The 12,192-nt window shown below is 34.0% G+C and overlaps 1 protein-coding gene across 1 annotated transcript; it reads left to right on the forward strand.

Moving 5' to 3' along the window:
- Positions 1 to 601: 601 nt before the first annotated feature.
- LOC139883134 (disease resistance protein L6-like) lies at positions 602 to 9,675 on the forward strand. Its single transcript, XM_071867347.1, has 6 exons — positions 602 to 1,236; positions 4,073 to 4,461; positions 4,548 to 5,170; positions 8,632 to 8,925; positions 9,032 to 9,299; positions 9,371 to 9,675. The coding sequence occupies exons 1-6, from the start codon at positions 602 to 604 to the stop codon at positions 9,673 to 9,675; spliced, it is 2,514 nt and encodes an 837-aa protein (XP_071723448.1).
- Positions 9,676 to 12,192: the final 2,517 nt, after the last annotated feature.

The following is a 12,192-nucleotide window of genomic DNA, read 5'->3' on the forward strand; positions in this document are numbered from 1 at the left end:
TTGATGATATTTATGATCATCGACACACATAATGAAAATAAGTTTTTTAGAGTAAGTGATTGTTATAATACAATATTTCATTATTAAAATGAAGTTTATCAGTTTGATAATATAATATTTACAAGGCTCAAAGTAAGAAGGGTAAATTTCATATGGGATTACGATAAAAAAAATATCCCAAAGTGGGATCAAGAGTAGAAATATAATTAACAAAAATACCTTCTCTTATGGAAAATATATGAACAAAAGAAAAGGACAGTTCAATGGCGCAAGCAGTGGACTAAGCAGGGGACTCTTCACTGTCCTGACGCTTTGATATTTTTATATGTTCCGAGCATTCGTTCGGAAAATATTGAACCAGACGAATCTCCATTCCCCCCCCCCCCCCCCAAAACCCAAAAACCTTTTCATCTTCTTCCACAAACCCATGCCATAGTCTCGTCATAAGTCTCTCTACACTTCTCATCTTCCGAACAAATCCACCGCTTCATGTGTATTGAAATTTTGACAGACCACAATAGAAGAGGCAAGAAGGCATTTCCTGTTTTTTGAGGAGCATTCTGGTTTTTTTTTATCTGTTAGGGCTTGAAAGCTTAACTCAATGGCAGAGTCGGAGGCCGAAATGCATCGTCTCATTAAGAAGAGGAAAACTAATGCGAGTGGAAATGCAGAGGGTGTTGATACTGGTGCATCTGGTTCGATGACTGTGCTGACAGAAACTGATTTCATTGGATCTGGTTCGTCTCCGACAGAAACTAACAATAATGCATCGACTGGAAACTGCTACGAGGTGTTCTTGAGCTTCAGAGGCCTAGATACTCGACATGGCTTCACTGATCACCTCTACCATGGGCTCTTCACTGCTGGAATTGATACTTTCAGAGATGATGATGAACTCCGCCACGGCGAGAACATTAAACCAGAGCTTTTGGCAGCCATTAGGAACAGTAAAATCTCGATCCCCATTCTCTCTGTGAATTATGGTACAAGCAGTTGGTGCCTAGATGAACTGGTTCAAATAATGGAGTGCAAAAATAGTAACAAGCAAATAGTGTTGCCTATATTCTACAAAGTGAAACCAGCTGACGTGCGATATCAAACTGGGAGGTTTGGAGAGGCATTTCATGAGCGCGAGAGTCGTTTGCGTGAGAGGTCTTCTTTCGACCCAACGACTTTGGAGAAATGGAAGTCAGCACTTGATGAAGTCGGCACCTTGAAAGGATACGAAGCCCTAGGGTAAAATTTCTCACCAAAACATTCTCTATTTTCTTTTAATATGTGTGGGTGTTTACTGGTTGTTCTAAGTCCTTTTTTTTTTGTTGGTATGTTGGTTGTTCTAATTCTCTCCTGCTTCATTTTACGTATTTTTTTTATATATAAAAAAACTGTAAGATCTTGCTGGCAGTAAGATCTTACGGTGCATGAATTCTATAAGTTGTTCTTTCTTTTTTAGTTTTCTGCTTTAACCATATTAACTAATCTAATTATAAATTTTATTGTTATGATCCCATTCACTTGAATAATAAGATTTTTTGAACGAATTTTTACTCTTATATCAAAAGATTTTGTAGTAGTATAAGATGATGGTAAATTTTTTTTTGCTTTAACGAATTTACTCTTATATCAAAAGATTTTTTACTCTTACACCCCATTCACTATTGCTTTGATGATATTGACCAATCTAATTATAGGTTACGTTACATTAATCTTCGTCACAAACTTTTCTAATTACATATTTATTTGAGATTAATAGTACAACTCATTGGCGATTTTTATTTAAAGCTCATAAGATGGTAGCGTCCAAGCTTTGCTATAATTCTTTATCTTCCCAAGTTACATTTATTAAATCATTGATAAATTTGATTATTTATTATTAAAATTATTTTACAAAAGAAATGTTACATTGGTTATATAAGATGATGGCAAAAAAATGATTATTTTTATTATATGTCTGTTTAAATAATTTTCAAAGCATTTCCTATCTTCAACAAGTAATTTCTATCTCATGCATCTGCATATATTGAAGCAATGTTTTTTTTTTTTTTTTTTTGGGTAAAAATTATTCTTCTACTTCCCTATAAACTCAATACTAGATCATTAAAGTCATAGAACATAGATACTCAAAAGGAAAATAAAGTACAACTTGTAATCATCCCTAGAGGCAATGAAAACTGATAAGAGCACCTATCTAGAATGATTCTAAATTCACAACACAAGTTAAACTTGCAAGCCTGTAGAATTGTGCAAACAAGAAGAAATCCCATCAATTGCATTCAAGTAGTTCACAATATCACAATTTGAACAACTTTTCAGATTGGTGTTATGGGACCTGAATTCATCTTGCATGAAAAGTTATGACTTGTTTATTGATTGATAGCTAACTCTCATATTGGGTTGGCTTATAGGATTTTTGCTTATTCAAATGCTCTAAACAATTTTTAAAGTCACATTCACGTTATCCCTAGTATCTTTAATAAAAAAAAAAACAATTTTGAGAGGGATTCGATGAGCGTGAGAGGCGTTTGCAGGAGAGGTCTTCTTTTGACCCAACGATTTTGGGTAAATGGAAGAAAGTATTCTATGAAGTCAGCACCTTGAAAGGATATGAAGCCAATGGGTAAAATTTTTCACGAAAACATCATATACTTTCTTTTAATATGTGTGGGTGTTCACTAGTTGTTCTAATTCTCACTTGCTTCATTTTCGTTCTTTTTGTTACATATGAAAAAAACAGTAAGATCTCGTTGGCAGTAAGATCCTGCGATGCATATGTTCTATGAGTGTTCCTTTTCTTAGTTATTTTGCTTTAATGATATTGACGAATCTAATTATAGATTTTATTGTTATGATTCCATCCACTTGGAAATAAGATTTTTTGAATGAGTTTTTGCTCTTATATCCAAAGAGTTTGTAACATTGTGCCATTTTTTTTTCATGTTTATGGATTACGTTATATTAATCTTCATCGCAAACTTTTCTAATAACATATTTATTTGAAATTAATAATGCAATTTATTGTTGATTTTTATTTAAAGCTCATAACATCATCTCGTCCAAGCCTTGCTACATTTCTTTATCTTCCCAAGGTACATTTATTAAATCATTGATATCGCTGATTAGTTGCTATTAAAATCATTTTACAAAAGAATCTTTTGATTGGTTATATAAGATGATGGTAAAGGGAAAAAGGATTATTTTTACTATATGTCTGTTTAAAGAATTTTCAAAACATTTCCTATCTGCAACATGTAATTTCTGCATCATGCACCTGCATATATTGAAGCAATGTTCTTATTTTGGGTAAAAAATTTTCGTGTACTTCCCTATAAACTCAATATAAGATCAATTAAAATCATAGAACATAGATACTCCAAAGGAAAATAAAGTACAACATGCTGTCATCCTTAGAGGCAATAAAAACTAATGAGCACCAATCTAGAATGATACTAAATTCATGACACGTGTAGGAACTTACAAGCTCGTAGAATTGTGCAAACAAGAAGAAATCCCTTCGATTGCATTCGAGTAGTTCACAAAATATCACAATTTGAACAACTTTTCAGAATTTGAACAACTTTTCAGATTGGCATTGTGGTATGTAAATTCATTTTTGCATGAAAAGTGATGACTATGGCTTGTTTGTTAATTGATGGCTAACTCTCATATTGCGTTGGCTTATTGGATTTTTGCTTATTCAAGCACTCCAATGAATTTTCAAAGTCATGTCTATGTCATCCTTAATATCTTTAATAAACAACCAATTTAAAATTTGGTTCCAATCCATAATATATTCAATATTTAAGATTCATAAGTGATACCCTCAAGTTTTTCCTAGCTTGATAAACTTTGTTGGAGTAACAATAGAATGGCGCACGCCATGTGAAGCAACCACCATCATTTCGCACTTTAGACTTAGCATATATGATAATATATGGTGGTATGACAAGAATTCTTAAAGTCTTTCAATCTATTCCTAGATTTTATTTATTTTTTAATTATTATTGTGTTCTCAATAGATAAACAATAAAAAATTATTGTTGCCACATATTTGAACTCTGGTCACATTTGACAGATATGAAGCTGAGTTGGTGAAATCGATTGTCCGAGGAGTATTGAGCGAATTGAAGAGAAAGTTCGAATTGGTTATTTCTAAGAATTTGGTCGGAATTGATAATCATGTGAGTAGGGTTATGGAAACCATGGATAATAAATCTCATGCCACCCTATTTGTTGGCATCCATGGAATGGGAGGCATTGGTAAGACTACTCTTGCTAAAGTCATCTACAACAAGCTCTTCAATCAATTTGAGCATCGTAGCTTCATTGCCGATGTAAGGGAATCATCGAAGCGTAATGGCATACATTACTTACAAAACAAGTTAGTTAGTGATATATTGAATCAAAAAAATGAAGTTCATGATCAGGATGAAGGGACTAACTTCATCTCCTCTAAGTTTAAAGGTAAAAAGGTCCTCATTCTTCTTGATGATGTGGACAATGTTGTTCAGTTGAGCATTTGGCTGGTAATCATGATTGGTTTTATCCAGGAAGCAAGATCATTATTACCTCCAGAAACAAGAAAATTCTTAAACAAATTGGGGTGGACTACACCTATGACCATAGTGAAATGGATGATGTTCACTCTTTGATTCTGTTTAGCAAACATGCATTTCGAAGAAGGGACTCTCCTTCAAAGGATTTTAAAGATCTCACTCATGAAGTTGTATCCCTCACTGGAGGGCTTCCCTTATCTCTTGAGGTTTTAGGTTCATTATTGTGTGGAGAAAAGCCGGAATTCTGGAGAGGGACAATAGACAAGTTAAAAATAATGCCTTGTAAAGAAGTGCAAGAAACGTTAAAGATAAGTTATGAAGCATTAGACAATGAACAAAAACAAATATTTTTGGATATTTCTTGCTTTTTCATTGGCACTGACAGTAGAATCGCATCCTACATGTGGGACGCCTGTTGCTTTTTCCCTAAGGAGGGAATTGAAGTATTGAGGTTCATGTCATTGATAAAAATTGGAGATGATCATGAGCTTCAAATGCATGACCACTTGAGAGATCTTGGTAGGACAATTGTTCGCCAGGAAAACCCTCGGGAGCCTCAAAAGCATAGCAGGTTATGGGACCCTAAGGAAGCCTTTAAAGTGCTAAAGCGAAACAAGGTAACTATTTCTCTTTTTTTGTTCCCTTAATCCATATTCTACTATTAAAGTAATGTTGGTCCTCTACTTAGTGCTTGCTCTAGTGAATGAAGAACCTTCTAATATTAGTATCCTTGTGTCGTTTCATTGTCATTTCATGACGTGATTAGAAAGTAGGAGATTGCTCTCCCTTGAAAAGTACTATAACTTATTTGAGATATTTCTTAGTAAATTATGAAGTCATCTCAAAGAATTGAGGTGCTTTCAAATTTATTAGATACTTGATAGGGGTATTTTGTGAAGAAAAAATTCCTGAATTTCTGAATTTCTATAATTGATTCAGTTGCTTCCTTGACACATGCAATAAATAACTTGACTATGCTTCTGTAAAAACGTAACTACTCGGGATATATAAATCATATGTTAGAATTAATATAATAGGACTAATGATGCCCGCATTTCTCATGAAATTTTAGTCACTATCCATAATGGAGAATAGAAGGGATACTTATTTATTAAGTTAAGAATTCCATTTAACAATATTCATAGCACAAGGTCTGATTTAAAGCTTACCGAATTAGATAGGAAAAGAAGTTTCTTATAATGTATAACATATATATATATATATATATATATATATATATATATATATTAACAGAAATTATATATATGACATGAAGTGTATTTTTATGCAGTGGCCATCAGAAAGAGAAATGTTTTACTTTTTCTACATAAAAAAGTAAAGAGATAAATACTCTAAAATTCTATTTTGTATAATTAAGTATTTGTGAAATTAATCATAATTATGACTCTAATACCTTTAATCCATCATTTGGTTTGACTTAAGTTGTTGCTCAAAAGACTAGCACTTTTTGCAATCTCAACGTGCGACCTATGGTATAATCTCAAGACCAATCCATATATTAAGAAATTCAAAGTCAGTGTCTGTTTTCGTCCTACATGAAAAAATAAACTAAACTAACAAAAAAATGAATATGCTGTATATTTTCTATACAAACATAATGGTATAGCTAAATTTTACAACTAAAAATGTACATTGTTTATATAATTATTTCAGTATTTTTCTACGATTCCATCTCGTTCTTCATCCATGTTACTATCATAAGTTGAAATCAGAGTGTTTCTGCTAAAAATGATATAAGTTCTTTTTAGTTTATTCCAACATTGAATGAAAATATCCGAAGTTATTTTCATATATATTATCTAAAATACAAGCAGCTGAAAGAACCGCAATATGCACCACTTCCGATTGAAAAACAAATGCCAAATATCCTTCTTTATTTTGAAAAAGTACTGCTACCCCTTGTTGGTCCCAAGGGACGAAGGAGGCTGGGTTAGCCACTCACAACTCTCAGTCTGTTCCTTTTACAATTATGCCGAACCTTTAGAAGGACCCTCCAGCATAAGCTCGATCGAAATGCCACTTGAGATCTATCAAGGAAATGAAGAATTTCCTCCATATCCTTCTTCTAAAGTGTTGCACCTGAAGTGCATTGTAGAAAAATTGCTTGTACAAGACGTCCTATAACATGGCAAAGCGACGTGAGAGGTCACCCAATACTCTCCTTTGTTGAAGTGTTTATAAAACAAATGCTCGCCAAGTGTGAAGCAAGGACAAAGCACTAGCACGACTTACTAAGGGTGCGTTTGGTAATGTTTCTGTTTAAAAATTGTTCTAGGAAACAGAAATAGAAAAAAGTGTTTCTGTTCCGGGGAACAATTTTTGAACAAAAAAACGCATTTGGTAAACTTGTTCCGGAAATAAAAAATGAACAGAAACACGTTTGATAAATTTGTATAATTTTTTTTATTTCTTTTAATTTTTGAATATTTTATTTTATTTTTTTCTATTTTCTTTCTTATTTTTTTTTATTTTTCCTTTTTTTTCTTTTTCCTTTTTTCTTTTTTCTTCTTTTGGCCGGTCGCCGGCCTTGGCCATGGCCGGTGACCGGTCGACAAGGGCCATAATAATAGTAACATGTTAGCCACATATTCTTAAAGGAGTGAATCTCCAAATAATTTTTAATTATCTGTTATTTGTTTTTTTTTGTGACCTACAACCTGTTAATCTTACAGTCAATTTATAATAGTCACTTGAGCATTTCTTTGGGAGCAATGACTAATCTGAGTAGATTACTTATGTTGAAGATTTTTTTTTTTTTTTCATGGATTCCTTTTGAGTGTTGAGATTAAATCCTTCCCAAATTATTATGTTGTTCACGTGTGAGTATCCACGAAATCTTGTACAAAATTGTGAAGTACAATAGCAAAATTTCTGGTTCCAAGAAAATGACATGTGGAAGTCCATGAACTTTTTGTATTACTTCTTGACTTCTTATGCATAATTATTATTATTATTATTTTATTTGTGAAAGCTTGCTACAATTTGGTTCTCAGGAATAAATATTCTATTTCCATTCTATTTTGATGAAGCAATTATTCCTTCATTTGATTAAAAAACAGAGTAGAAATTTCTATACTCTTAAAATCAGGAGTAGTTATTCCTGTCGGGGCCAAGGAATAGCTATTCCATGTAGGCTTGTAGCCAAAAATAGCTTCAATTTTCTCATTTCTAAAAATGCTTTGCACTTTCCACAATTAATTTTTTTAATATTTTTATTATATTTGAGTAACTCGGTTATTTATCATTATGATTATATCAAATTTTAATTTATATTTAAACTAAAATTTATGATAAAATCGTAAGTTTAGAGATTATTAATATAGCTGATAAGTTATTTATGATTATGAATATATCAAATTGTAATCTATTGCTAAACTAAAATTTACGATAAAATAATAAGTTGTAGAGAATATTAGCATAACTAATATTATTGTCTTAGTTATTTATGATTAGAAAATAATTAATTAAGAATATTTCAAGTTACTACTAGTAAATAATAAGTACATGATATATTAATATAACTATTATCACAATATTTAGTTTCTTGTAATTAGTTATTATTCCAATGGAAAATAAGACTGTGTTATTTATTTATTTTATTAAGTAGCACGGTCGAGTAAATACACAAAAAATTAATGTGAAATTTACATAGAGAAAAAATATTTCTAATAAAATAGATCAAATCAACTTTTGATTTTGCACATTGCAATTTGATTAAATTCCTTGCATTGCACGCTTGTCTTAACTAGCATGGTAATGAAGCTGCAGTATGGGAAAGAAGAAAATTACAAGTTGTAAAGTTTTTACTTTGAATGAACCATGACATCATAATTCCTTTTGAGATCCGAATTTATATGGCCAAATTTCAAAATGGAAGTTGACATTGTTCACTTTGTTAGCCTTTATAAATATTGTTTATTGGCGTAAAAAGAAAAATCATATCTTCGCATTGCTGGTCTCTTGAACACATTAATGCACGTCAATCGCGATATGAACAAATAATATTAGATTACTTTAGTTGGATTTAGTATTAATAAACGTTGATTCTTGCTTGCAGGGAACAGACAAGATTGAGGCCATTGATCTAAGTAAAAGCAAAATAGCCAAGCGAGATGACAACAATTACACAGCAGAACAATTCAAAAATTTGACGAGGCTAAGATTCCTTTCCATGGACGGGGCACATCTTAGTGGAGATTTTGAGCACTCAATGGAGGAGTTAAAATGGCTTCAATGGCAAGGATGTCCCACGAGTTTTGAAGTAAACAATTTTCACTTGCAGGAATTAGCTGTGCTCGAATTGCATGGAAGTGAGATAAATGAGAAATGGGGAGGATGGAGTTTTTTCAAGGTAAGAATTAAAGTCTTTTTTTTCCTCTCCTTTTATGCTTTCTTTTGAATCATAATGACTCTACACTCACCCATCGACATTCATTATTGTTTTTTTTTTTTTTTAGATGGCAGAGAAGCTTAAATATCTAGACCTTTCGTATTGTCGATCCTTGGAAAATACTGACTTCCTCTCAGCTTTTGAGAAGTTAGAGGTTCTCATCCTCATCTGGTGTAAAAGACTGAAGCGAATCGACGCTTCCACTGAAGACACGGAGGGCCTCCTTCACTTGGAGCTGGGCTCATCCCGCGCGCTTCATCTCGCAGTAGGCGCCGATGCAGGCACCGAACGCCCCGTTCCTCGTTTCTGCCTTGGGGAGCTTCCAGCAGAAACAGGTAAATTAAAGCACTGCGACAACTCAATCTATCCTGTACTGAATCCCTTTCTGCATTACCAAATAGCATAGGGTCTTTGGAGAATCTAGAGATTCTAGATATTTCTGTGAGTGGTATAGAAGAATTACCCAGTGGTATTGGGAGTCTGAGAAAGCTCCGAGAGTTATGTGCTCGCGATTGCAGAAATCTGAAAGGGATAATGGTAGAAAGCATGTGTAATCTTTCTTCCCTACGAAGCCTTGATTTTTACACGCTGCAAGAAGCTCCAATCGCTGCCGGACTTTCCTTCCAGCTTAATAGATTTGGGCGTCACCTGTCAAAGTCGCAAATTGCCTTCGCTTTCCCACCTAGCCCATCTCAAGCAACTACGAGTTGAGGTCTGCGGATTTATCCAGTGCATCCAGGAGCTTCCATCAACGCAATTAAAGAGTTCAGAATGCTCCCAACCGATGGACATTGAAGAAATGGAATCACCACAATCCCTAAACACGCCCTTCAAGTTCGAATCCTTGGAAGTCAGGAGTTGTAGATCTATCGAAATGCTGGATGTTTCACAGTTTGTCCATCTAAGGACATTAGTTGTCCGCGGTTGCGTGAATCTACTTGAAATTCGAGGTCTTGACAAATTGATATATTTGGAAAGCTTGGATATCACATCCTGCTTTTCAATCAAACGGGTGGACCTTCCAAAAGCCGAGGGTCTGAAGAAATTGACTATTAAGAGATGCTACAAATTAGCCGAAATTCAAGGCCTTGATAGGTTGGAGTATTTGGAAAGGCTAGATATCGAAGGGAGCACTTCAATGGAAAGGCTAAACCTTCCAAAATCCGGGAGGCTGAAGGAATTAGTAGTTACATATTGCTACAACTTAGCCGAAATTGAAGGCCTTGATAGGTCGGAGTATTTGGAAAGTTTAGATATCCAATACTGCACTTCAATGAAAAGGCTAGACCTTCCAAAATACGGGAGGCTGAAGGAATTAATAGCTACATATTGCTGCAACTTAGCCGAAATTGAAGACCTTGATAGGTCGGAGTATTTGGAAAGTTTAGATATCCAATACTGCACTTCAATGGAAAGGCTAGACCTTCCAAAATCCAGGAGGTTGAAGAAATTACAAGCTGAAGGATGTTTATACTTAGCCGAAATTGAAGGCCTTGATAGGTTAAAGTTGCAGGAACTAAATATCATCGGATGCTTGTCACTCAAAACAATTCTAGAATCATCTGGAACTCAGATTTATCGATCAAATGAGATTACAAATAGCGAAATGATAGGGTTATGAATAAGACGATACGGATGACTCGGATGAGTCAATATAATGGAAGTAATCCCCACTTACTATCAAAGGTACATAGAGCAGGTAAGTTACCTTTGTTTTTTGAGATCTACTATCCAATTTTCATTTGTATTTCCTGCTCCTAATATCTTTCAAGATTTATGATCTTCTCAATATTATTTCCTAGCTGACAGTGTCATCATTGTCTCCTTACTTGAATTTAAGGAATTGAGGGGAGATATCCATGGAAATTGTTGTGTGCTTTGGCAACAAGATTTTGCTTATCATGCCAGTAAGGGAAATAGATGGAAAAGGCTTTCTAAGTGCATCATTTGTCATTAGTTTTCGGGTAAGATCCTTCATCCTATACAGAAAATAAAGATTCTCAACGTTTGATTGATTCTGGGAATGCTGGAAGTAGTGCATAAAAACTGATGTATGCAGGTATCTGATAGCATGCCAAAGGTCATTACGTAGGTTGAGAAATGAAAAATGAAGGACCCTATAGGGCGGTCCTCCTAATTGAGGTTTTAGTTTGCTCTGCCCTTACCATGTAGCTCATGACTGCATGTTTCTAAGTTATGCTTAAGAGTTAATTTACGATGCAAATGGAGCATGTTGACAGGGCATCCCTTGGCATCAACCATTGAGTTCCACACATTTTATTTCACAGAACTGTCTGCATTGGCTGATTAAAGTAACTGTATCAGTTTAGAAATGCTAAATGCAAGAACAAGCTCTTCTTCTAGTGGTGTGGCTGTGAGTGAATTAATAAACAGGGAAGAAGCAAAAGCATTGTGAATTATTTGGATCGATCTAGAAAATTGCAATTCGAATTTTATTGACTATGGATCCTTGTTCATTTGGTTTGAATCCAGAATATACCTACTCCAAGGCTAATAATAGATTATCCCAGAGAATGCATCTTGATGTTTGTAGAGTTGGTAAAGCCATCTATCGTATACTTGAACTTTTGAGCTAAGCAAGACATTACTACAATGTCCTTTGACATAATCGTCTGTACTGTAAAATAAATTCCTTATATTGTGCATAAGCTCTTGTTAGTTCATTTACTTGCTGAAAAGTAAAAGACAGGAGGCATCTGTATAAGTTTCCTGAGTAAACTTTTCGATATCCTATACGCCATTTGAAAACCACCTTGCATTAATTCTAATGCATGAATATCATGTAGTGATAAGGAAAAGAATCATACTATGTCCCACAAAAGCAAGCAACTTGAGTTGAATTCACTATGTTAATTTGATCAAAGCTTCTGTGGGTGATGATGTTAGATGCCCCATTAGTTGGATCCAAAGAGCTCAAAAGGAATATTGAGTTTGACAAACAGAGATTTGTAAACTTCAGAGTATTATTACTAGTTTGTTGATGTTAGTTGCTGGATTGATTTCATCTGACTCACTGGCAGGATTCGGTTATATTTTTCACTGGTTGATGAAAATGCTGAAATATCTGAGAGAGCTTTCGCAAGGAACTTCTAAAATAAATCGAAATCATAGAAGGATTAGGAGCTCAATGCATACTTGGAATGGTAAAAGGTTGTTTGCATGTTGTCATCCCACATTACCCTGTTTATATTTAACAGAAGCTTTGCA

Source organism: Rutidosis leptorrhynchoides, unplaced genomic scaffold, assembly GCF_046630445.1.
Source record: "Rutidosis leptorrhynchoides isolate AG116_Rl617_1_P2 unplaced genomic scaffold, CSIRO_AGI_Rlap_v1 contig359, whole genome shotgun sequence".
Taxonomy (NCBI): domain Eukaryota; kingdom Viridiplantae; phylum Streptophyta; class Magnoliopsida; order Asterales; family Asteraceae; genus Rutidosis; species Rutidosis leptorrhynchoides.